General features: G+C 40.5%; 1 protein-coding gene across 1 annotated transcript; it reads right to left on the bottom strand.

Moving 5' to 3' along the window:
• Positions 1-203: 203 nt before the first annotated feature.
• On the bottom strand, positions 204-27,403 carry Bend4 (BEN domain containing 4). The gene is made up of 5 exons (XM_076865295.2): positions 26,914-27,403; positions 18,926-19,492; positions 7,066-7,157; positions 2,867-3,107; positions 204-421 (listed from the first exon to the last, which is right to left on the bottom strand). Exons 1-5 carry the CDS (start codon positions 27,401-27,403, stop codon positions 204-206), a joined length of 1,608 nt encoding a protein of 535 aa, XP_076721410.2.

Raw genomic sequence — 27,403 nt, forward strand, 5'->3', positions numbered from 1 at the left:
AAGTCTGTTGTAGGTGCCATATACTTCCCAAACAACCCTAAAATGGATTTCTATTTGGGAACTGTGGTCAAGGGAGTTTTAAGGTTGAGAATGTGTGAAGTATGACTGAACAACATGCTTTGGACTCTCAGGTGATGGTAAATGGACATTCACAATTGGAGCTCTTGAAAGGACCAGCTGCTACAGCGGGAAGATTCTGTCCACTAATCCCCAGATCCATCCTGTGAACTTTTATTGAAGACTTCATCCTGGGAAGCCTGGTGATCGATTCCTTCATAAAATGAGCCACCGTTGTGCAGGAAAGTTCCCACTGCCCGCCCCTGCCGGGCATGACCCACAGCGTCGCTGAACACTTTGTTTATCTGCTCCTCGGAGGGCATCCACCAATCGGGGTTGGAGGTGCAGTGCATCCTAATGAATTCTGCGGGAATATACACAACAGTAAAGAAAGAGAGAAAAAAACAATAGCTGGCTTTGACAGATGACAACAGGACAGGCTGCTCAAACATTAACAGAAGCTCCATCAGAAAAGCTGTATGGGAGATCCAATGCAGTGCCATGATGAGGTCACTTATTACACCCAACTTATTCCAAACCAATTTTCTTCTCATATGTACAAGTAAAAATCCCCTAAGGGAGAGGTCATCTTGCTAAGGAACATTTGCTGTTGAAAACAAAGGTAAATTTGATCAGTAAGACATTGTGTGCACCATGCCTGGTGCAGGTTAGTAACGGAGCACACTGATATTTTGAGAAAGTTAAATCAAGAAGCACAGCAAATATCATTAGCATGGTATTCTTTAACCAGCTAAGAGTTTAAAGACTGAGCACAATAAAATGGCAGGGTCTTAATGAGAGGGAGGGTACTAATTCAGAGAAGGTTTCTTCATTCTTAAAATGCTGCAAGATAGGCTACACTTCCTTCTCAAATTGAAATATCTACATATTTACTAGCATAATATATGATCTCAACTAAATATTTAATGCTACCAGAATAAAATCAGCATGCTTGGAGGAGGGATAGCTCAGCTGCCTTTGGCATGATCACCATTTCTTGCCCATGGATTTTACACTTAAGGGCTGGATAAAAGCTGTGGGTTATGCCCCATGTGAGAAATGTACTAGAGACTGTGGACTCTGGCTAGGCAGCCTGGCCAGCATCAGTGTGACCATGGACCAGCAGTGTTCTTCAGGCAATGGCATTGGTTCTCTGGGATGTCTTTTCATCCCTCTGTTTCTCTGACTTGCTATTAACATAAGATGTGAATCAAGTTTCTAGAAAGGGATACAGTTGTGACACCCCTCATCTTGGCTCCTTTATAAGCCTAAGGGCAACTTTGTTGAATATATATAAAGAGTGTTCCCAGTAGAGCCCCCAAGCTCAATACTGCCTCTTGGTGAATAACTCCATCACTTTTGATGATATTGGGGATTAAGGGAAACTATGGCTAGTTTGCTAAAGGAACCCTAGGTAAGTTCTATCACCTAGTCAGTCTAAGTAAAATTTTCAGATTGGCCAATGAGAGGTAGGCTCATTGTACCCAGTTAATACTGGTATTTTTCTCAAATGGTTTCCTGAGGCATCGGCCACTTACATGAGGATCAACAAGATCACCTAGGGTGATCATGGCCAGGAGCCATGCATGCTGAATGAGAAATCTCTGGCGTGGGCTAAGAATCTTAATTGCTAATAAATACCATGTATTCAGCCTAGCCACCTATGGCTGCAGAAACCAAGTGCTTACGGTAAGGTGGCACTCAGCAAGGAACATAGGGATATTCTTTCCAATAAACAAAGACTTTATCAGTGGTAACTTAAAAAAAAAAAAAAAAAAAAAACCCAAAAAACTATAATTTCTTATCAGGAAAATTTTTGATCCCTATCCAGATTAAACCAGTATTAGATATAGTCAACAAAACTGCTATTGAAGTATACAGGTTAATATTTGAGTGTTCTAATGTGGATTTTTCAGATGTGCCAGTGTTCAGTTGGCACTATTATGTTTCTACTTGTCTACATGTTTATTTGTATCTTTCAAATCAACTGTGTACCTCCTGATTCCTCCTCCTCACATCTGCCTGCTTTCTATAGTGCAGATCAGCTGCAAAATAATCACCAGTTAATACGAATGAAATGGTAGTATTATCTGAATACTTAGTATTTTTTTTTTTCTTTTTTTGTGGTATTAGGAATTGAACCCAGGGGTACTCTACCATTGAGCTACATTCTCTGCTCTTCTTATTTTTAAAACTTTGAGACAGGTCTAAGTTGCCCAGACTGGTCTTGAACTTGCCATCCTCCTGCCTCAGCCTCCAGAGTCACTGAGCCCAGCTCTAAGCAGCATTTTTAATACAGAAACTTTAAACCAAAACAAAGTTTTACTGGGTAAGATATCCTGCAGGCACTAAGGAAAATTAATTCTAAACAAACTTAAGGAGTTGGGTTGAGTATTCTTGAGAAGAAAGCTAGGGGAGGGGTGGCAGGCTAGAAGTGGAAACAAAAGTTCTATTTTACCAAATTAAAAAAATATATATTCCACATCTTCCTTTCTTTTGTGCATTTCCCTATGCTCCCATTTTGCCAGAAATGGCCTCCTCTGGCAGCAGAAAGAAATCTGAATTTAAAGGGTGAAACATGAGGTGCTATGCAATGCTTATGTACCATTAAGTGAGAACAACGAGGCTAAAGCAAACGATTTTTTACAGAGCTTCTCACTACCAGGTAGATGGGCCACATGAAGCCTATACGCTTCTCAGTGGAAAGAAATCAAAATACAGTAAGGCTGAACACTTGTGCGGGGCAGCCACAGCCAATGCGGTGAAATGGGATCACGGATGGTGGACACTGAGCGGAAGGATGCAGTACCTCGGAGGCATGTGACTTTAACTGGATCCAGAGGGCGTCTTTCGGGACCTGTCTCTCCTGACTGCACTGACCTTTTCCTTTTCCCAAGGCCGCATGAGTACTTAAGCTCATCGGTTGTGAAAACAAATCTGATGAGGTAGCGAAGGAGCCGTCTCCCATCTTTCTTTGAAGAATTTACAGCCTCGTCCCACTGTTTGCTCGTTATGTAGACGGGATAGTTGTTCAACAGCTGCTTGCTTCCCTGGAAAAGCAAAATATTTTCTCATTACCTACTGAGCCAGCCAGCCAGAAGCCAAAGTGATCTCCATTTCAAAGGCAAACCTGCTTTTTAACCAAGTGGCTATGCTGACAATGAACCGGTACTGAAGAGCACAAGTAATTGCTCACACTCAGAACGGGCACTTTTCAAATTACATTAGCATTTTCTATAACAAGAGCCAATGAGGTATAATGAACACCTTTGAAAGAGGAGCTATTTATAACTCGCATTTTAACAGGTAGGTTAAAATGTGTCAAGATCCAATGACAGGAAACACTATTTAAATATAACCTGTAACTTTCCTTTTCAATCTATTAAAATATGCAAAAAATGACTTTGAAGAGTGTGATCAAACAGGTCCCTTCATCCTCTGGTTGGCAGTTAAGTACTTTTAGAAATGGTGCTGGTGGTCTATTTTAATCAGATATTACCCGTGTTTAAAGCACCTAACACCTGATAGCCATTGTGTTACAGTGGAAACAACATTAAAAAAAGTGATTTTTAAAAAAGGGGAATTGTGGAAACTGGAAAAAAAATCATTAACAATAATGCAAAACAGGTTTCCTCAAATTATAGCTTCTACAAATGCCACTATGTCAACTCAAAATTTTTCTTACTTTTCACCTTCATAATTTATGTCTGCTATAAAATTCCCAGGCTAAATAGCTGCAGTGGGACTAATTATGGGAATTTCTGTAACATTTATAAGCCATGTTTAGTCAATTGCACCTACACAACCATTACTTTAGTTCTGCCTGTCCATAAAATTCTACAGTCCAGGACAAATTAATTAACCCATGATCTCAGTTTTAATGTACTCTTTCCCCAGTAATTAAGGTGTACAAAATAAAGAAGGGAAAACTCATTCAGTTTTACAACTCTGCAAATTTACTATAGGTTATAAATTTGGCACCGTTTGGGTCTGACAAGGTTTTATTTCAAAAAGTGCTCTGCGTAGTTAAGCATTGAGAAAGGTAAGTGGTAGAGAAGCCAACAGAAAAAGGCAGCCAGAGCTGGCTAGGAAACTGTCAGTAAACTGTGCACATGGAAACTCATCACTTCAGTTTTTCCAGAAAGCTATATAATGTGACTTGATTTCCCTTCTTAAGGGAAGCAGTTGAGGCTGCAGTTTGTGCTATGGATTTAGAGACAAGCTGGATTTAAGATGATTCTTGTTTGTTTTTGTTTTTTTGTCTTAGATTAATGTGAGCAAAGTACTCAAACTTGTTGGAACAAAAGTTTCTCCATCTGTAAAATACAAGAAACAGTATTATAATGTGTTTATGAAGTGAGCATTTGGGAGCATATACCAATCCTTGGTTCTGTGTACAATGAGGGGGACATAGTGTGTAAGAGGTGAGTGATCAGAAGACAGGCAGAAACTAACGTTTTACAGCTTGGGAAATGGGAAGTGAGATATAAGTACTCTGGAGCAGTACAGTTACAGAAGAGGGAATGAGATATAGAATCAAGAGCACCAGGCAACCAATCCAGTGACTAGGTTATGGGAGATGGAGGTAAGATGATTCCTAAGTAAAAAGGTGGCATCTTGCACAGATAACAGAATATGGCTGGGAGAAGAGAGCAAACAGGGAAAATAATCTCATTGCTTCTCATGCACTGAGAGGGAAGGGCTTATGGCGGCTCTGTCCAGTTGACCCCCTCAACCCTCAGGGCAGCCAGGAGCGGGGATGAGTGAAATCCAGGCTGGCTGGCCAGAATCATTCCTGGTGTCAAAAGCACCTTTGTGGAAAAACTTTATTAATAACTGTCACCATTTATTGAGCAACTAATGACCAACCTGAGGTGCTTGCCCCAAGCCCTAGGCATGCTGGCCTCCTTTCTCCTCCCCTGCAGCAGTATCAGTCCAACTGCAAAGCTGGACTCTGGGCTCACCCTTGGGCAGGTGAATAACTTCTCCAAACTCCTTTCTGTCAGAATAGGGATACTACTCCAAGCTTGCTAGTGTGTATAGTGAGGCTTCCACCAATGTCCTACCAGATGAAGAGCTCTTGAGAATCAGGATTTTTATCATTTTACACAATATCCTACTCCCAGGGTGGAGAACAGCATCTGTCACACAGTAGGTATAATAAACATGTCCCACGACTGATGTAGTACAATGCTTACTACTGTGGCTGGCACAAGGTGGACAGTAAGGGCAGCTACAGGAAAGAGTGCCTACCTTTTTTTAACCACTGTGGCACTGAGACACTTGAAAGAGCTGATGAACATAAATTGGCAAAGTTAAAAGAACTTTAAGGAGAGCAACAGATATACAAGGGTCTATTAATTTAAAATGTTCCCGTACTTACGGTCCCTGTAAATATACTTGTCCATTTTGGAAAAGGAGATTGTTTATTTAACACTATATTAAAAAATGTTTTCCCTCAGGTGTGTGGAGCTCACCTGCAAGGTAGGATTATGGCTATTTTACTAAGGTCCCAGGACGCAAAGGGGTGGGTTCTTCAATTTGGGGACATGATGCCATGCTGTACCCCTAAAGCCAGTCTATTTCAAGATGGGAAGTTGTGGTTTGGAAGCTACTTTCTCAAATCCTTTTAAAAATCCACTTATAGAAGAGCTCAGAACTCTTCCAAAATGCAGAAGCTCTACATAAAATATTGTCTCATAAAATGTAGAAATACCATTTAGAGATAATTTTCATCAAGAAAAAGGAAAAGAAAGAGAATACGTAATTTACAGCCCAAAACACAACTCAGAATGCCCTGTGGGTTATGGATGAGAGTTATAATCCTGTTGTGGCATAGTTAATAGAAATAAAATGTGACAAATAATAAAAATGAGAAAATGCTCATGTGCTTGAAATGACAATAAAAATAGGATAGTAATAATGATGATGATGGGTAATAAAAGTTTAAATAGTCCTATCCAACGGAAATGCAGATATTTTTTCCTCTGTTTTTTACATTTTTATGGAATTTGAATTCTGATTCTCTAGCCTCTTCAACTAGCCACCAACAGGTTATAAACGCTGACCTGTTGTTGAGTCACTTTGATAAAACTAAGATAAATAACCCTAAATTAAAGTCTTTGCAGACTCATAGCCAAACAGAAGACACAGGTGTACATTAAGTAAGTTGTGGAGTTCTGCATTAGACCTGTGAACAATGTGCTACGTGAGCATAAAACAGGAAGGGCAGTCGGGAGAGCTTCCTCAAAGAAGTGGCTTTTCATCTGTTTTTTATATGACAAAAGTTTCAAGTATGAAATGTAGACTTTATTATTAGTCTGAGTAATGAAAGGATTTTAAGCAAGTAACATTTAGTTTGGATCTGTAATTTAGAAGATAGAAATGAAAAATCTATTCTAATACTCCAGGTGTAAAGTGCTAAGTGCAGCTCAGAGAGAAGATAGGCAATTCACATGGCTGTGGAATCAGCGCATGCCAGGAGGAAGGAGGGGACAGCCAGGGAAGTTGTCAGAAACTCCTACCTGGGTTGGGTGGGATTGTTACTGAAGAGAAAACATGAGCATGTGTGTTCAGAGTGAGGGTGATGAGGCTCAGGGGTGTGTGGGCACCCCAAGTGGTGCAGTAGACAGTGACATAAGGTTGAGCTGTGGGGACTGGGGCTCTCCATACCCACTGGAACTTCTTAACCTTCAAGCGGTGGATGTTATAAGGAACAGAAATGAACAGAGAAGAGCAAGAGAAGATGAAGAATGAAACTCTGGGGAACAATGGATGGAAAACTCTTGAGAGTGAAGTAAGAAAAGGATGGGGAATCCAGAGAAAGTACCAATGCTAAGGCCAAGAAGAAAAGAGTTAAGGGCTACAAGAAGGTCCCTGGGGCGGGTAACCGGCAAAGGCACCTGAAAACATTCCAGGGGGTAGTGAAAGTAGAGTGATATTACAGGGTGGAGAGCAGACGGAAACTAGGAGAGTAGGGACGGTGAACAGGGACCCCCCAAGACCTACCTCGGTGGGCTGGTCGGCTGGCTGTGGCATCAGGAGTTGGTTATGGTGCTGCAGTACCGTCTTCAGGTAATCTAAAACGGTCTGGCAGGGCACTGGGAAGAAGGAAAGGCAACAGTTACACATTAGCTAGCCCTCAACATGAAAATAAACTCTTGGGTCTAAAAACACTGTTGATGTGAACTTCTAAAAAAAAAGGATCTGTTTTCTAAAGGAAATAGAATCTCCTTTCATTTGACATCCGCAGTTATTTCAGTTAGTAAATACAGAACAGATGCTACAGTTTGGGGACAATTTTTAGGATCAGCACAATTTGAGATCTTTCAAGTCCAACTTACTCCAATGCAAATCTGGGTCAACAATAACGATCATGAATAAGTCAAAGAGGAGATGTTAACTCTGACTTTACTTTTGGTATAAGCACCTGATGGCACTTTTAAAATTAAAGCACTGAAAGCTAATATTTCTCTGGCTGATAATGATATAATACTCATTGCTATGGTTTAAATGCAGTTTTTCCCTCTAAGGTTCATGAGCTGAAGCTTGGTCTCTGCAGTGTCAACGCTGGGAGATGGTGGGACTTCTTAAAGAGGTGGAGCACAGTGCAATGCTTCTGAGTCAACAGGCAATGCCCTGGGAAGGAACAGTGGGTCCCTGAGTTAGTTCCTGAGAGAAGGGTAGTTATAAAAGATCAAGTCTGCCCCAGCCCTCCTCAAGCCCTAGCTTCCTGCCCCACCATATGATCTCCTTCTCACACCTCCTCCCACCATGATGCTATCTGCACAGAATGATGCAGCCAGGACCCTTGCCAGAGCCAGCACCTTAGTGTTTTAGCCTGTAGCGTCCCAAACTGAGCTAATAAATTTCTAAGTTACTCAGCTTTGGGTATTTCACTATAATAATAAACAGATAGTTCTTTCTTTCTTTTTTTTGGAGACAGGGCCTTGCAAAGTTGCTGAGGCTGGTTTTGAACTTGTGATCCTCCTGAGCTGCTGGAATTACAGGCATGCGCCACTGTACCCAGCTGAAGAAGTTCATTTTTAATGACAGAATCAATCTAGTTTATTAACAAACAGGAATCCTATTCAATCGAGATTTGATTCCCAACACCTGACACATAGTTCTTACTGAATGCATCCCTTTCTCTGGTTTTAAGAAGGTCCATTGATTTGGTCCAATTCAGACTTGGTATGTGTTTCATTGACTATTACACTATTTTTTTTTTGAGACTTTGTCTTATATATTCATTTAATAATTACAGTAAAACTGAATAGATATTAACCCAATAGAACATGACTTTTTTGTTCCATTACATAAATAATGCCTACATCTTAAGATTTATATTAGCACTCTTTCAGGAATTTTGACTAATTGCTTTCAAAGGTCTTGGTAGCTTAGTTAAGAATCTAATTTATATAAATTGTTGCCACTATCTTTCTTAGCTGTGTTTTCCTAAGATGTTTTTGTCACATTAAAGAAAATAATAAATATTTAACCTAAGCCCCAGTTTTAAAGTATCACCACAGAGCTTTCTTCACTTTCTTTTTCTCACTTTTTTTTTTTTTCTTCAGATAGCAGACAGAAGTTATCATTTTTATCCCCTGCTAATGGCTTTGGGTTTTCAGGTGACATCACATAACAAACTAAAAATTATATCAACAGCCTTTTGAAGAATTTAAATGACAAGAAGTAGAAGTAGGTTAAGAAATCTTTCTTCTTGCCCCCGAATTATTTTCTTTAATAATCATCCTTACAGACCTGTGTTATGGCCATCACGAATAGCCCTCTGAATATAGTCTTCAAATTGAAGTAGCATTTGCTGCACAGCCACAGAGGTCAACCAAAGTAGCCACGGTGGTGTCAGTTTGAAGTAGGCCTATTACTACACCACAGTTTAATAAAACCTGTCAACTCCTGATTTCAGCCTGTGAAAGCCCGATCCACTTTACAGATGCCATAGTGAGGAGGATACCTCTTTTGGCTTTGGACATTAATTACTGGGGGAAAAAAAAAAAAACCAGAATTGAGAAACTAACAGAGGCAGGAGACAGGGCTGTATTTTGGTTCTGGGGTTTTTACTCATTGTGTGGCCTTTGTTTATTTATTTTTAAAATTTTTTGGTGCTGGGGACTGAACCCAGGGGCACTTTACCAATGAGCCACATCCCCACTCCTTTTTAACTGTAGACAAGATTTTGCTAAGTTGCTGTGGCTGTTCTGGAACTTGCCATCCTTCTGCCTCAGCCACCCAAGCTACTTAGATGATTACAGGTGTGTGCCACTGCACCTGGGTAATTTATCTGGCCTTTAGAACATCATTTAATTTTTATGATGTTTGAGTCTCTTCTAGACGGGGCTGCATATGAGGATCCAAAGCAACACTTTTTTCTTCACAGTTTATGATAAGGATAAAATGCAACAGTACATATGACTGCCTCACCAAGTGACAGGTGTAAGGAATGACCTTGGATTCAGCTCGGAAGTTTTACCAAAATTTTGTAAATGTAATTAGGATTTGAATGAACTTCCTTTGATTCCTTACTCATATTTTACAGTCATTAAGATTATGAAAAAACTTTTAAATGAAGCACAAAAAATGCTTACAAGGCGGCATATAAAATGGAATATTCAGTATGACTTCAACCATGTTAAAAATAATTATATGTATAGCAAAGAAATAGGAAAGAAATAAGCCAAAGTGCTAATAATAATAATAATAATTTACAATGAGGGGCTGGGGTTGTGGCTCAGTGATAGAGTGTTCGCCTAGCATATGTGAGGTACCAGGTTCGATCCTCAGTATCACATATAAATAAATAAAATAAAGGTATTGTGTCCACCTACAACTAAAAAAACATTATTTAAAAAAATAATTAGCAATGATTTATATTTTAGTTGTGGGATTATGGTAGTTGTTACTCCTTTCTCCTTTGTCATCCTTATAAAAACCAGTACCAGTACAGGTTGAGCATATCTAATTTAAAAATCCAAAAATGCCCCCAAATCTGAAACTTTTTGAGGGCCAACATGACATTACAAGGAGAAATTTTCACACCTGATTTTGTGTGATGAGCTGCAGTAAAAATGCAGGCACACTGAAAAGTTTGTATGAAATTACCTTCACGCTACCTGTATGAGGTGTATATGAAACATTAATTGACGGTGTGCTTAGACTTCGGTCTAAGGATATCTTATTATGTATATGAAATATCCCAAAATTAGCAGAACTCCAGAATGTGGGAAGTTGTAATCATAAGCATTTCAAATAAGAGATACTCAACCTGTATCGTAAAGAATTAATTTAGAAGTCTGGAAAACACCTCTGTGACTGTCATGTCTCCTCCCTTGCATCTATTACCTTCCATGGGAATACAAAGCCCTGGCAGAGCTAAGAGGCCAACTCTCCCTGCTTTTCACACACCCAGCATTTAGGCAGCAGTGCTAAGCTAGCTATCACCAAGGCCAGCTGATTTATCCATGCTAGAAGAAGATGGAATTGTATGTGCATCTGCTGGCTAGCTATAGGGGGCCCGATTTAGGGCAGGAAGACAGGACAAAACTACTAGTGGACTGTTTAACCAACTGAAACAGCCACTGCTTTGGGCTTGCTGAGTGATTCCCTTCTTCTAGGCTTTCCCCTGATGTCCTCCCCAACGGTGATCCTGCAAGGCAGATGCACCTCAGCCCCTCCAGTCCAGGGCCAGAGTGCACTCCCATTAAGAAAGGGGAGTATTATTCTTGGCTGAGGACTCTGGATAATTGCCTGGATTTTAACAGGAAGGCCATAGAATCAAGTGCAATGTTTTCTGAGGGGTTGAGGGGGAGACCTCAAAATCAATCAATTTGGAAAACAGAGGTGAGTATAAACTGTATTTGAAACATAAATGAATTCTGTTTATTAGAGTTAAAACATACCCTAACCCACAGCTTCACCATGCTGCCTACCTAGAAGAAGCACAGGACACTGAAAGGGAGTTGTGGAAAATCTCCTGTTCTCTTGTCCCTTTGTCTTATTCACCTACAGTTTATGGACTGCAGTGGAATTTCTAAGTGTGTATTCGGGGCTCACAGGGAATAAGGATATAGGATGTCATGCGTGGTTCCTTGCAGTTCAGACCACCACGTAATACCCCTGGTCTCCAATGGAAGAGAGCCAGGTCAGGGCTTACAGCTTGAAAAGATCATCAACAGGGTCCTCAAGGAGCGGATTATGCCCCCAGAGACAGTCACTCCTAACTGCCTTTCATGCAAACACGACTTCAGATCCATTGGGCAGATTTCACCCATTCACTTTTTCATTCTGCAACCTACTAGAAAGTAAATGAGAAACCCAAACCAAAAAAACATATTAAAAGGAAAAAATGCTGTAAAGGAACCCAAAATGCACCCCTCCTGACATGAATGTTTTTAAGTTTTTCCCCTCCATGCAACAACACTTTAAAATGCGTATCAGACAGAGAAAATAGAAAGCTCCTTTGCATCAACAACAAAAAGGAAGACTCCCTAGTCTATGTGGATGCTTATCATGGTTAGGAAAGGGGAGTTAAATCCTACACAGAATGGGGGTTTTTAAGACATCCTAAGATAATATGATAGATACCTGGCAAAAAGCCTTGAGAATTACTCCTCAAGTAACTGTTGGGTCCTGTTTTTTAAATGTACTAACGCTGACACTTACAAACTAACTACGTGATCCTGGGACAGTTGCTTGATCTGAGTCTGTCATCTCACTTGTAAAACTGGAATAGCTACTGCCAATTAGTTGAAATAATACATGCGAAGCAGTACCCAGGAAGTACTGCCTACTATAAGCTACGATGATTTTAAGATTAGGGTCTAGTGAATTCTTCACAGAAGCCACTTAGCTGTTGACCATGCTGTCTTGGCTGCTGGGCTATCTAAGCAGCTGTGCAGTAAGGTTCTTCTAAGGGAAACCTCTCTAATTCTGGGTTTGCCTTCTGTTTTTTTTTTTTTTTTTTTGGTACTGAAATTTGAACTTGGGGCATTTAACCCAACTTGGGGAATAATGAGAAGTGGGAGAGCCCTTTTTTGCATTTTATTTAGAGACAGGGTCACTGAGTTGCTTAGTGCCTTGCTAAGTTGCTGAGGCTGGCTTCTGAACACGCATTCCTCCTGCCTGAGCTTCCTGAGCCACTAGGATTACAGGTGTACACTACTGTGCCCGGGCGGTTTTGCCCATATTAAGGGTGTGCAGGGCTCTAGTTCTAATTCTCATTGCAGACGACTACATTAAAATTTTGATCAGTTTATTATTCCTCAAGCATTATTTAGTCTACCTTGCTAGACAATTGTTTTTAGAGATTTAAAAACTTTTAAAAATGTACCACACACAATTTTATAGGGAGATTGAAATTTCTTACTGTCCTTTGACAACCATGGCCACCTGTGTGCTTAATCATTTTTTAAGTGTTCTATTCACAGTCTCTATAAAGCTAAGCTCCTGAATGGAACTATTTAGAAATAAAAATCAGCTCTAGGTATTAGTCTACAGATGAATGGTTATATTTTTTATAATGACAATGCCTTATTTCCACTTAATTCAATTAATTGTGTAGCTGCCACAACATGCCTGACAGTGGGCCAGGAATTGGGGACACAAAGACAACTCTGACTTTGTTCTGTCTTCAGGGCCTTAAAGGACCTCTCTTCCTATCTCATTAGGCAACAGACATATAGAGTAAACACTTTCCTTGAAAATGGTTTTAACAGAAAAATGCATGATGTACTATAGAAATTGGTTATTTGTGCTTGGGATCTGGGGAAAGGTCTGTTATGGAGAAGAAGTGTCACCTGTATTGAAGGATGTGCAGGAGTTTCTCAAGGGGGAAGACCAGAGGCATACAACTGTCTGACTTCTCAGAGAATCACAAACTGTCCAGTGGGATCAGAACACTGGTGGATAGTGGGCACTGAGGTGAGGGTGGAGTTTTCAATACAGGACAGGAAGACAGCAAGGTAGTCAAGGGCCTTGTGTGCCACAGTGATGGGGCTGGATTTTACTCCACAGACTAGGGGCTCTTTGGCAATTGATGACCTGGGGCAATTTGAGGGGAGTGACTGGAGTCTAGGAGAGAAGCTAGACCCTTTGAATTATGAGATTTGCTCAGATGAAGGCAGTGGGAAGAGGCAGGAGGGTTCAAACTGGTGAGTACGTGAGAGTGGAATTCAGAGGCTTGGGAAATGACAAAAAGTGGGAGAGAGAGATGAGTCATGGTGGATCTGAGGCTCCTAACCTGGGTAATGAATTGAAGGGTGACATCTTTACAAGTTAAGAACACTGTTCATTAATTTAGGAAGAGTACTTAAGTTCTCTGTATTGCCAAGCAAGGAACAGATGCCTTCTCTCTTTTTTCTTAGAGTTGTAATTTATCGAGTGCTCACTGGAATACCTAGCAGGCACTCACTTGCTACTTATTTAATCTGGTTTTTTCAACATCTCTGTAGTATTGTTAACCTGTTTCATGGAGGGGGAATGTGAGTCTCAGAATGGTTAAATTATTTGCCAAATCATGGACTCTGTGTCTGCAAATGTGCTTACTTGTTAATATCCACATCAATATCCCTGGTGCTTCTGCAGTCACTCACAGACATGGGCAAAGCACAGGGAAGTTTGAGTCACCTGACATGCACAGGTCCAGCTGAGATTGACCACTGTGATGGTCTCTGTCTTCTTGTTTCAGTTCTCATCTGTAGACAAGTGTCCTTGCTGTGGTCTGTTTTTGTGCTGGGTTTTCATTAGTGATTTTACTGCCTAAGTGGCCTGTAACTTAGCGCTCAAGTGGTGTCTAGTGTTCCTAAGCACAAGCAGGTGTCTAGTGCCTTATGGAGGCAGGTGTGTTGGACAAGCTGCACTCAGGCCTGGGTTATTGTGGTATGGGATTCTACAGGCCAGTGGAGTTCAATGTCAACCAACCAAATACAAACAGCAAATAAGGTCTCTTTGAACAAACACACCCATAAACAAGGTATGTAATGATTAGTGGAAAATACTGTGAGCAGGGGCTCTCTGTAACATACTTTGTACCTCCCCTAGGAATAATGCTAATTCACTATTCACAAACTTTTATAGAATACAAGGGCCCATACAATGGAAGATATGGAGTCAGAAACCTTGGATAATAATCCTAGGTCTGCAACTGATCTCACCTGTCTGGGTCTCAACAACGTTGTCTGCAGAATGGGGATGATAATATTTGCTATAGGCTCATGGAGTTATGAGAATAAACTGAAATGATTATAAGCATTTTTTTTTAAACAAAGTAGGACTGTGGTTGTAGCTCAGTGGTTGAGCACTTGCCTTGCACGCGTGAGGCACTGGGTTCGATCCTCAGCACCACATTAAAAAAATAAGTAAAATAAAAATATTGTGTCCATCTACAACTTAAAAAAAAAAAAACAAAGTAGAAGTTCTTATGTAAAAAACAACAACATTCTTTAATAAAGGGTGCTGGAAAAACAACTGCCACATGCAAAGAGTGATATTAGACCCATATCTTATACCATATGTAAAAATCAACTAAAAACACATAAAAGACCTAAATAGCAGACTAGAAGCTATAAAACTCCTAGAAAAGAACACAGAGGAAAAAGCTCCTGGACACTGGCCTTGACACTGACTTTTTGGATATCACACTGAAAGCCCAGCCACAAAACCAAAATTAAACAGACAGGATCTCAAACTAAAAAGCTTAAGCACAGCAAAGAAAACAACAAAATGAAGCACAAGCCTACAGACTAGGAAAAATATTTGAAAACCATGTATATGAACAAGGTTTAGTACCCCAAATTTATGAAGAATCCATACAACTTAATAGTAGAAAAATCAAATAACCCGATTTAAAAAATGGACAAGACTTGAATACATATTTCTACAAATACATAAACATGGCCAACAGCTAAATAAAAAGGTGCCCAACACCACTAATCATCAGGGAAATGAAAATCAAAACTACTATGACATGCCACTTCAAACTGATCAAAATGACTATTATCATAAAGTCAAAAATAACATGTTAGCAAGGATGTGGAAAAAAGGGAACCCTCATATACTCTTGGTGGGACTACAGACTGGTCAGACATTATGGAAAACACTAGGGAGGTTTCCAAAGAAATTAAACAGAACTATCATGTTTCCCAACAATTCCTCTTCTAGGCATATCCAAAGGCAATGAAACTACCACGTCATAAAGGCATTTGTACTGTGTTCACTGCAGCATCATTTACAGTAGCCAAGACAGAGGAACAACACATTTCTGCAACAATGGGTAGAGAAATGGTGGCATATATATAGAATGAAATACTGTTCAGCCCTAAAAGAGAATGAGGTCTTGCCATTTTCTACAATATGGATGAGCCTGGAAGACATCATGCTAAGTGAAAGAAGCCAGGCAGAGAAAAACGTTGTGTGATTTCATATATAGAATATAAAAAAAACACACAGATGTGCTGATAGAGAGGAAAGTAGTTACTGGGGATCTGGGGAGGGGGGAGAAATAGGTCAAATGTTACAAAGTAGCAGATACATAGGATGAACAACTCTAGAGATATAATGTACAATATGAGGGCGAAAGTAATTAAAATTATACTGTATTTTGGATTCAGGCTAAATGAGAAGATCTTCATTGTTTTTGCCATAAAAACAAAAAAAATGGTTAACTGTGTGAGATGGTGGATATTAACTTCACTATAGTAAGGTTTTAATTATCTACATAAATTCCATAACCTCATGTGATATAGCTTAAATATATACAATAAATTTTAAAAATAAATAAATTTATCTTGCCTATATTTGGCACTTTGGAAAATTTCAAGGTATTTTAATTAACACATTTTATGATTCTATGACTCACAGTTTTTCTTATTTTAATATTACCAACTTCATGTTCAAAAACGATTATAATCTATAATTATGATTTGCATTGTTTTCCTCCTTTCTTAGTAGAACATAAACACTGGGGTCTTATACTCAGTCGTGTCTTAGATTGATGAAACATGGTATTTTATAGCCATTCTCCTTTATATGTGCTCGTAACATCTTTAGGCTACCCTAACCTGAAACTCTATCCATTGAAAAATTCCACCCATCATTTTCTTCTAAAAAAATCTCTTAGCACTTCATATTCTGATCCAAATACTTTTTTCCTTTTCAAGCTTCTTTTTTTGCAGTACTAGGAAATTAACCCAGAGCATTGCACATTCTAGGCACAACTCTACGTCTAGCTACAACCCAGCTCTTTTTACTTGACTTTCAGTCAGGGACTTACTAAGTTGCCCAGTCTGGCCTCAAACTTTCCTACCTCATCCTTCTGGGTAGTTGGGATTACTGACGTTTTTCTTTCAACCTATTTTCAAAAAATTTCACATTTTAACTGACTTTGTAATTTCTATCGTGGTCATCTAATTAATTAATACAAGGGAAAAGCACCACTACCATTTCTACTGCCATTTCCTTGGAGTAACAGAGTGAAACTAACTCTGAAAACTAAGATAGCACCTCCTAGAAGCCTCTGGTTTTCATGGAATTGATCATCAGTAAGACTATACTGAAAATTCACAAATAATACTTAGCACTGGCCTCTTGGGTAGTGCCAAAAATACACCTCTCGCCAGCCTGTTTTTGGTAAGGTCTCAAGACCTTCCTTTTCCCATTTTATAGTTGCTTAAGTGAAATCATTTCTTAGATGATAAGCTCATTTCTCTTAATTTACTTCAAGAACTGCTCCAGGTATGAAGGCTTTATTATTTCGGGAGATGGGGGGTGGGGAGACAGGGAACTCTTTCTTTTGGAGGGCTATTGTAGTTGCTCAACAGCACTCCTCTGGAGAAGCAGAGATGAGATCAAGGAAGCTCCCTGGACTCTGCCTGCAGCATGTGCTCTCACTTCACTCCCAACCGATTTCCTCTGCTAACCACTGAGTGCTGCCTTCTTTTATATACATCCATCCAGTCTGGCTATAAAAAAGTTGATTGCCTTATAGGTAGATTCTTGAGGAAAGTTACAAGTCCATCCATGGAAACGTACTGGCCTCTAGGATAATAGGGGCCTACTATGTCCACTGGGAAGCAGGGACACTGCCTTGGGAAAACCCCTCCAAGTTATACAGGGATGTTACTGCTTGTCAAAACACTCTTAGCATGTGCAAAACCAGCCTCTTACTGACTTTTCTTCAAATGGGTCCCTAAAAATAATAGATTTTTTTCCCCCTAAAAATGCAGAGCCAATAGAGAGAAGAGTTCTTCAGAAGCTGGGCTCCATTGCTTGTGGTTCTGAATGGCTGGTGTCAGTTTCTACAGCAGGATGATCCCCAGGATGCTATTTTTCTCCTCCAGTGAAAGAGGAGTGGGAGTAGATCTGAAAATATCCTACTGAGGTAAACCCTCAGTGAGTGGACCACAATTCCCAGGGCTTAGAGTTTAGAATCCCCAGGGTGTTAGTTGAAACCCTATCTCCCTGGTCTGGGGAAATGAGCAGTGCTCTGGTTCTGGTTCTACCCAGTTATCTCCTGCAGCCAGTACCTTCCTGACTTGGGAAAATGGCACCTCTCTGCATCTAATCCACAGCTCAAATGCAAAAAGAAAATGAATTAACTTCACTAGAGCTTCTCCTCCCCAAGACTACTTCACTTAATCTAACTCCAAAATGTTCTGAACAAAATCTCAGCTCTATTTGGGAAATTCTTTTAAATGCAAAGAGTGGAAAGATGAATTTCTAATTTAGCAGTTCTAAACATTCATTTCTGTTTTTGCCTTCTAGATGTTCTAATAAACAAGTGTGAACTTTATTAATGTCTTTATTTCTAGATCAGATACCAAATAGGTGATACAAAAACACCGAGTTAAGTGAAGAACATAACTTATGTTTACATGCATGTGTCAGCCTTCAAATTTTAAAAACTTATTACGTATGCTTTATTTGACCATAATATAATAGTATCGTAGTTCATGTATGAAATTAGCCAGACTGCATAGATTGGTTAAGTACATACTCCAAAATTTACCATCCATGGGCTGCATGATTAAAAGTTTGAAGAGTCTGTTCTATTGATGATCTTAATATCTTTTCTAAGTCCCAGACACACAGTAGAATTCAAAGATCAATGTAAAATCAGTGCTTTTCCAAAAATTGAAAACAACTAAGCAACTTGGAAAAGGCCTCTGCATATAGACGATTCTACTACTCTGAAAATCTAGTCTTTTTTTTAAAGAGACAGTAGATGCCTAGTGTTTAACCAGGACACAAATAGTTTAGGGCCAGCTTAATTACTGCTCTATCTTTGGCCTATTAGTTTACTGTTTCTTATTAACTTTAAGGGGGAGTCTGTATTCTAAAAGAGACTATGCCTGCTGAAACTTAATAAGAAAAGCAAGGAAAATTAATGGAACAGAAGAGATTTGTTCAGTTCTACTCCAGTCCACCTCTGAACGGATATTTTCACTGTAATTTCTAGCAATGGCAAAGCCTTTAAAACCACAGCAACAGGACCACTTTTTTGAAAGGAATTCAGGCTCACAGCACTTGACCTACTTCAATGTCAAGGAGTCACATCTAGGAATTATTTTCAGACTGATAAAGATGCCTTTCATGCGGAATATGGTCTTTAAGTCTATACCCAAGAACACTGTAGCTGAAACAAAGACAATCTCGTGACTCATCCCCAAACTTCTTTGGCACTGGGTAGGCTAAAGATCTCCTTATCATGCCTATTTTCCCAATTCTTCTATTGCTGGCCAAAAAAAAATTTTTAATTAAAAAAATTCACACATACACATTATGCATACAAAGAGTGGAAATAACGGAAAGGAGTACAATTTGCAGTTGTCCTGCAAGTAATGTGGAAGCATACCTGGGATGCTTTCTAATTTCCTTCTGAGCTCTTCATTTTCTTGTTGCAGTGAAATAACCTCCTGCTCTAGCTCTTGGCATCGGGGACAGTAGCCTTCTTCTTCCTCCTCCTCTTCCTCCTCTGGGAGTGTAGAAGATGATGGGTGACCATGGGACTCAGAGGTTGCTGGGGAGGTCCAGCCACCTAGTGTATGCACGGGAGAGGTGGAGAGAGGATCCACATCGGCCAGGTGGCCATACTCACTAAGCGTTGAGGTGTTTGGAGTTGGAAAGCTCCCCGAGAGCAGGTAATTTTGGAGGGAGTCAGTGAAAACTCTTAAAAAGGCAGAAGTTTGTTGTTTCCTTTGCATATATTGCATCTCTATGTCTACATTGTCTGAAGTCTGACTGTGGACCCCTTTCCCAATGTGACACTGTTCCTGTCTTTCATTATAACTAGAGCCTTCCTGCTTTACGCAAGAAATCATGGATTGAGAATGGTTTGAGTCCAGAAGTTTTCCTCCACAATTTAAGAGGCTAAGAACTCGACTGCACTGCTGGGCAAAGGCATCCAAAATCATACGACTTTCTGAAATGAAATAAAAAGATATGTCAGTGACCAACAGCTTAAGACGACAAATAAACAAAAGTCCTCAATTTTATCACTTAAACCCATTAAAATAAGTATTTTTACTCTGCCATAAACCAGAAACAGAGAATCCACTGTTAACAGGACAAATTCCTGTTGTTCTATGATTGGCAGGTTCCTGATGAGTCACCTCCAGTCTCTGACTCTAAGCAATGGCTGGCCTATGATTCTGGGCACCGTACAGAGATTTCTCTCTCTCTGACATTAACTGGCCTGCACAGGTCTGCACTCACACCTTCAGCTTCATTAATATCCTTACTCTAATGAATGGAGCTGGCCACTGCAGACTCAATTCCTCATTGATAGGAGGGCTTAGAGCAATCATTACTTCTATTTCTGGAGTGCCCTTATGCCCTTGCTATTAATCAGCTGATACAATCCCTGCTGAGAGTATGTAGCTCCCAGATGCAAACTGGAGAAGAAAGATAAGTCTTTTTCAAGAGCTCACTAGAAATCTAAGATAAAACAAAGAGTGGGTCTATAGGCAAAGAATGAGCACAAAACAAAACTACATGTGTCATTCAACTTCTCTATTTAGTATTCCTTCTCTAAATTTACCTGCTAATTTGGATTTCTTGTCAAGGCCAATGTTTAGGCTGACCAAGATCCATATATCTGAAAATCAGGAGTGCCTCTTCTCAGAGCCATTTTCATTTGATTGTCACATCTCCCCAAATGGCATAAGGCGTGGGTGCTAGGTAGCCCACATACATGAATTCTAAAGCATATTAACTGTCAAGCAGTGAAAAGCAAAAAGTAAACTGAAACCAATCAACTCCCTACAAAACACAGGAAAAACTCCCCAAATCATGATAGTGTTATTTAACATCAGCCTAAGGTTCTTGAGTATTCGCCCTATAGGAAAATGTCACTGGAAAGGTTCTCTTCCCATTACTATCTAGACAAGTGATTATAAACACAGACAGGGACACTTTCCAGAGTTTATTCAGTGGTATGAGGATGCTTCAGCTTCTCCTTACCCAGAAAAATGGCAACAAGGAAAGCACTAGAGAATTTAGCTGCCAGTAATACTTGTTTGTAAAACAGCCACTTGCTGCTTTTGAGAATGGTGACTATTCCTTTTTCTTTCCCAGGATAGGGGACCTTCAAAATTAAAAATATTGAGATACTTGTGTGCTTCTACAGGCAACAAGACAGAAGAGTTGCAGTAAGAAAACCTCTAGAAAACCCAGGATATGTGACCAATGAAATTGCATTTCAAGAGACCCCTGTGCAGTTTCTCCTCCCGGGTTTTTTTCCTTAGCATTCTTTTGTGAAGTAACTATGGTATTGGGGAGACAGAGGAGTCCAAGTAACCTGGTTCTAACTATTTAATAAGAATGTGCATAAAAATCCCACAACACGGTTAACCAGCACACAGGAAGCATCCCTCATGTACCCCACATCTATACAATGCTACCATTCCAGAATCTTTTAGAAAAATACCAAGTCAGAAACCAGAGCCCAGATCTTTTCTGTTCAGGAAGCAATTACAGGCTGTTCTGGGGTGGGAGGATCAACTCAGTGTCTCAAGAAATACTGATAAAATACATGGTAGGACTCTTGTAAACATGTAGAGAACCTCAGTTTATAGCATTTTCAGATTTACTTGCTGAGGTGGGGGTGGCAAGATCACCTTTGGCAGCCCATAGGGCTGTTTACTTCTTGGGACAGCACTTCCTTACTCTTAGGAACAGTATTATGAATCTCTGCCCTGACCCTCCTCCTCCAGCCAATATTCTCCCTGTTGTAAGGTACAAGATTAAGAATTCCCTACTAACTGCTTGGAGAGCCTGTGCCCTCAGCCATCTACCTACAGAGGGATAGCAGCTAGAGCTTGGAAGCACGGACTGGGGCACCTACTTGTGTATATGATGTACTTCTGAGTGCAAGATGAAGCTGGGAGTCAGAAGAAGTGGTCATGGTTAGCTAAAAATCCCAAAGTCAAACCTGGTCATTATAAAGGTGTATTTGTCAAGACAGGTGAAGAGAATGTATTTTACTTAACATCTGATTCAAGATTTTTAATTATTCAATACATGATATAAGGCCTGCTTTAGACTTTGGTCCTGAGTCACACAAATATTTTGATGCCATTTCTTTACAATGACCTAAACCAAAAAAAACAAAACAAAACAAAAACAAAAACATGAAAGTAAACAGCTGAACCATTCAAGTGGAGAGGTTTAAGATGTTTTATTCTCATTTTTTCACTTCCTAGTTTTTATTCTTTTATTAGTAAAATCAAAGGATGATATTGATTGGGAATGTTCAATTCTAGCACAAGAGCAGTTTTCATTCATTTTAATCCTATAATCCCATTCTAGACTTGAAGTTGTATTTACTGTTTGCATTTTAATCAGCATAGTCCCAATTGATTTACAGCCTATACACCTTTAACATAACCTTGATGAAAGGGACAAATACGCAAGGAAAGGCTAAAATAGAACTGCCTAGAAAGAGCTGCTCGATTATATTTGTTCAGTGTCCTAGAGAACACTCAGTAGTTTTAATCATATTGATGAATCACATTACAGCATAGATTTTAAGGAGAAAAAAATCTGACTTAGGGACAAGCGTGATTTGTTTTCTTAATTGAAGGATAAACTCATAACATGCTGAGAAAAAATCATTATGTAATATACTACATTATGAAGATAATCTATTAAAGTGCACTCAGAATATCAGAGAATAGCTACAATCATAAAATAGTTCTTGCCTGCAGTTCTTAAAATGCTTCATTCTGAATTTGTTCTTAGAATTGAAATATCAAAAATAGCAATCATACACCCTTAAAGTTGAATTTTTCCCTCTTTAGTACCTTGAAATATTTGAATACTATTTTCTATTTTAACATTGATACATGAAAGCCATGATGAAATATATTGCATTACACTTGGTGAGGGAAAATAGCAACTCTTTCCACTTAATACATATTGCAGTCAGCAATATTTCAGCTTTCTAGACAGAGTATAATTAGAAATCCAAGTACTAGGCATAGCACATTATCACTAAGAAATGGAGAAAAGTTTTGTTTTCATTTGAACACAATTGAATGGCTACTCATCCATGATTCTTAATTGAGTAAAGTGTTAACATGTGTTTTAACTTTTTTTTCCCCCTAGTCATGGAATGCTCCACACACAGGGATAACAGTGAAGTACAAATTCAACAGTTTAGAAGGAGGCTTTAAAATTGTCTACTTTATCCCCAACTTCCCTAAATAAAGCAGCATGAAATGTTAATAAATCACAATCACAAAGCACTGTAAAATGACCACTTCTAATTTATTTTGCAGCCTGTTGGGAGATAATATCATGTTGCAAATTGTGCCTAGTCTGATTCCAAAATCTAAACCCGATTATTTTTTTAATTAAAAAATTCATTTCTTGAAATTCTTCTGCATTTAAGTGGTTTAATCCATCCTAAATCTGATAAATGACTAAGAAGAGGGATGGGAAGTAGGCAATCAAACACAGTCTCCCTACTTTACTAATGTCCTTCTTTGTAAGGAAAGCCTTGAATGGAATGTGCCCATCACGGCAGGTTCCCAAGAGAATTCTGTTTCTATGAAGGAGATCACAGTACTCAAGATTAGTGGTAACCTTTTGATTTTAGCCCAGCGAAGGGTGAAATATATTAATATTAAAATGCAGAAGCAGAATTTTTTTGTGACCTACTACCATGTATCCACATATTATATCTACCAAAAGGATTTCTAATAGTTGATTTCCATAAAACGTTAATTTAACTTCTTTTTAAGAGAGGACATCATGGCATAGAAAATAGCAGAAACGAAAGCTTTGGAGGCATCATCCTTGTCTTAAATCTATGAATGATGTCTTTAAAAAAAATGCCATCCAATTTTTTTCATAATGGCAAACATCAACACAGCAAAACAGGATGCAATTTTTCTAAATAAATAAATCAATGATGTGTCAAAAATTAACAGATGAGTTAATATACCCGGTGCTATCAAAACCAGATGGTGCTTCCTAATATTCATCCTGCTCAGTCAATCCCTGAATATTTTCTGGACCATCGGTATATAAAATAGGATGCTGCTATTTGTGATGGCAAACAAAAGCAATCATGCCTGCCAAGCACATACTATAACAGGCAGCATTTCAGCTCTGCTAGACAGAAAGTAATTAGAATGCTTTTAATGTCCAAAAGAATGATGCTGATAGGCTGCCACAGATGTGTAGATTTATGAATATTTATATGGTGGTTTATAGCTGACACTTTTATCAGTTGAAGAAGATAAAATATCTGCCTGACTCAAAAGCTTGACAGTCAGGTTAATAAAATCTCATTAAAGAGAATGACCTATGCAATTATATAGGATTTATTGTAATTCATTTTTGATTGTACTCTGCTTAAAGATGCAATTTCCCATTTCCTGATGCCAAATTTAGGCTGCATATCAAGATCTACGTGGATTTTAACTCTAAGCCTCCCACAGAGGAAAAATGTGCTTTTAAAACCATAGTGTATTACCCCTTTTAAGGAAAATTATACTCTTCACATGATTTTATAAGAATATTGAAAAATTCTATTTGTAATCACATATTTTTCCTTTTAATGACTTGTGGCTCTTAATGGGAAATAAGATTCACTTCAACCCTTTCATCTTTTCACTGCATTTGCCCTGGATGGTCTGTTGTGCCTCTTTTCTACTAGACTCACTTCATCCGGTTGATGTTTTGACCATTTTCAGTTTGCTAGGTGGCCTAAGACACTGCAAATACAATTTAGTGAGGGTGCAACAGGCAAAGCACCACCCCCACCCCATGTATTTAAATGACTGTGGTGTGCATATGAGCTCATTGGTTCAAAGTGGAACCATTAGTTCCTCAAAGAACCAATCAGCTCTTCTGCTGGCTGTCCCTCTGATGGTCACTTGCATCACTGTGCTGTTGAGAGATGGCTTTGTCCATCAATGATTAATACTATGACCACAATCCATGACTTTTTTTTTCTTTTCTTTTTGCACTCAGATCATCTCCATACTGCACAGAAAAAATCTACCATCCACTTCCTATCCTTCCAACAAGCACTAGGCATCTAGTCCTCCATGGTATCAACCTTACTTCTCTGTTTAAAAACTTGTTCTTGTTTTTCTTCCTTTCTTTTTTTTTTTTTTAATAGCCTTGAGAATAAAAGGCAGTATGGGAAGTTAGAAGGGTATTAAAAATATATATATATATATATATATAAATAAATGAAACAGAAAAACCTCTCACACCTTTAGATTCAGTGATGTTGATTTCTACCTGGGGACAGAGACAATAAACTAAATGGACTCTAAAAGAAACACTGAAAGCAAACTCTTTAGACAAGATGAGAAGAGGGAAACTACAAAAAAAAAAAAAAAAAAAAAAAAGAAACCTTCACATGAAGAAAACAAAGCAAGAGAAACTTCCAGAGCAGGGAGGTTCCATGGAAAGGACCACAAGTGACTGCTGAATGAAAAAAGAAGAAGAAGAAGAGGAGGAGGAGGAGGAGGAAAGAAACAGGAAATGTGGCAGAAAAAAAACCAAATTTACACAAAGGATGAAAATGGGAATGAGAAGGTGTAGATTTATACTGTATTAAGGGAATTAAACGATTGGAAGATAGCAAAGCCTGAAAGGAGAAAGCAAGGGAAGATAAAAGACTGAACCAGGCAGATAAAAGAGGGGGAAACCTCAGTGGACACGGTGAAACCAAGGTTATGCAAAGGAGTATGCAAAATATAGAAAATGGGGAAAGGACCCAAATTGCTGGAAAACATAAAGTAAAAAGAATGCTGAGCTGGAGTATAAATGAGGTAGAATTTAAGAGTAAGACTCCAAACTCAGAAAAAAGAACATTAACCTAATAAGGGAGAAAACACAAGAGAAATGGGGAAAAAGGACGCCCACAAGCAGCCTAACGATGAACTGTAATACCACAATAGAATACTGGGCCAACAGCAACTAAAAACAAAACCCAAAAAACCTCACAAACAACAAGGAAGCCCACATAAGAACCCCACTCAACGCAGTCAAACATCTCCACATCAGAGAGGGTTGTGACAGAACTAGTCTTCACGGTAACCTATAATTAGATTTTCTTTCTCAAAACCAATCCTTCATGTGTCAAAATATTGACAAACAGCAGAACACTTAGCACAGGCATCTATAACTCATTTAGAGACAATACTCTTCTATTTTCATTAGGAAAAAAAAAAAGACAAATTCACTGAAATATAGAATGGGAGGAGTGCCATAAAAGGCCTGAGCAGGAACTTTTAAGTTCTCATGAGTCCATAAACGTGCCTGCGTCTTCATGGAGCACATAGCACCCTTGGGTGCAGGCCCCATTCCGTGGCCTCCCAGCAGCGGGGCAGCACGCACTAGCTCTGGGTGTGGGGGGAGCCTGTAGACTCCGGATAAAAGAGAGGAGACTCGGGCTCTGGGAGGGGTGCAGAGGAATTTCTGCAGGGCTGGAGCGGAGAAGCTCCAGAGGAAATCAGCACTGTCTGTCCCACGGTGGGGGAGGGGGGATAACGAGCGACAAGGTAGGGAACAACGACGTGAGGAGCCTGGACCCAGTGCCCGGAGCTGGGGAGAAGAGCGAGAACACCCCCGGGCGCCCAAACACCCGAATCCACTGGAAGGTCGAACTCCAGGACCACCGCGAGGCTGGAGTGGAGGAATCAGGTGTCTCACTGCCACGGCTGGGACGATGGGGTGGACAGGGAAGGGCCCGCAGAGACAGCGCGCGCAGAAGCACGAGCGCACAGAAAAAAATAAAAATAAAAATAAATAAATAAATAAGAAAAAAAGAAACACCGAGCACGAGAAATAGCCGAAGGGGACCGCGACAGGGGCAGACTGCATCAAAGAGAGGGAGAAAAGGCGAGGGGAAAAAAAAAAAAAAAAAAAAAAACAGAAGGAAAAACAAATGGAGGAGGGAGAGAGTGAAAAGGGAAGAAGTGGAAGAATAAAGTGAAGAAGCGGAGGGTAAAGAAAGGGAGCCTCAGCGGAGCCACCCGAGCAGCCCCAGGCTGTCCCCAAGCAGTTGCTCCTGTTACCCTAGGACATCTGGCTCCCATCCCCGTCCCCAACCGAGCAACGGAGCCGCCAAGCCACCTGTTAAGTGCGCGCGCCGTCGTAAACCTGGGACGCGGCGGCGCCGGGGAATCTTCCAGAAGTTGCTGCCCAAGAGTGGGGCGCATGGGAGGCCTCCAAGGAGCGTTCGGACGCTCCCCGGTCTCCCCAGTCACACACACTGGGGCGCGCGGGAGAGTGTCGGCGGTCCCCAGCTTCTCCTGCCCGGGTCCCTCCCCTCCCACGACCGTGGCGGGAAGGAAAGTTGCGCCCAAGAGTTGGTACCTGCGCTGAGCTCCAGGCTGGCGCCGTCGCTACCCGCGCTGCTGCTGCCCGCGGCCGCTGCCGGGCCGGGGCCGTACCTGACGACGGCGGCGAAGGACGACGACGACGAGGCGGCGGGGGCCGCGGGCGGGGCCGGAGTCCTCAGGTGGCCCTGGGACGCGGCGGGCGTGCAGGACGGCGACGACGACGAGGCGGCGGCGGCGGCGGCCCGGCCGGGCCCGGGGGGGTAGGAACTCTGCGCCTGGAACTGCTGCGGCGGCGGCGGCGGCTCGCTGCTGCTGATGGAGACGCCGGCGTGCGGAGCGAAGGGCGGCGGGGGCGGCGGGGGCGGCCGCACGTGCGGCAGCTCCACCAGGGTGGGTCTGTCGTAGCGCTTGGCCAGCGCCGGTCTCTTGCTGGGGAAGGTCTTGAGGACGCTGTAAGGGCTGCGCTGCTTGTAGATTTTGGGGACGCTGGGCCCCTCCTCCGCCGGCTGCATCTCCTCCTCCAT

Source organism: Callospermophilus lateralis, chromosome 8, assembly GCF_048772815.1.
Source record: "Callospermophilus lateralis isolate mCalLat2 chromosome 8, mCalLat2.hap1, whole genome shotgun sequence".
Classification (NCBI taxonomy): Eukaryota; Metazoa; Chordata; class Mammalia; order Rodentia; family Sciuridae; genus Callospermophilus; species Callospermophilus lateralis.

What these genes read in the sequence shown, in the direction of transcription:
- Bend4 (XM_076865295.2), bottom strand. Translation starts at nt 27,403, where the DNA reads ATGGAGGAGGAGATGCAGCCGGCGGAGGAGGGGCCCAGCGTCCCCAAA. An exon ending in CAGCCTGGAGCTCAGCGCAG is followed by an intron (nt 19,493 to 26,913) that starts GTACCAACTCTT and finishes ATTTCATTTCAG; the next exon opens with AAAGTCGTATGATTTTGGAT. An exon ending in TAAAGTCACATGCCTCCGAG is followed by an intron (nt 422 to 2,866) that starts GTACTGCATCCT and finishes ATATTCCCGCAG; the next exon opens with AATTCATTAGGATGCACTGC.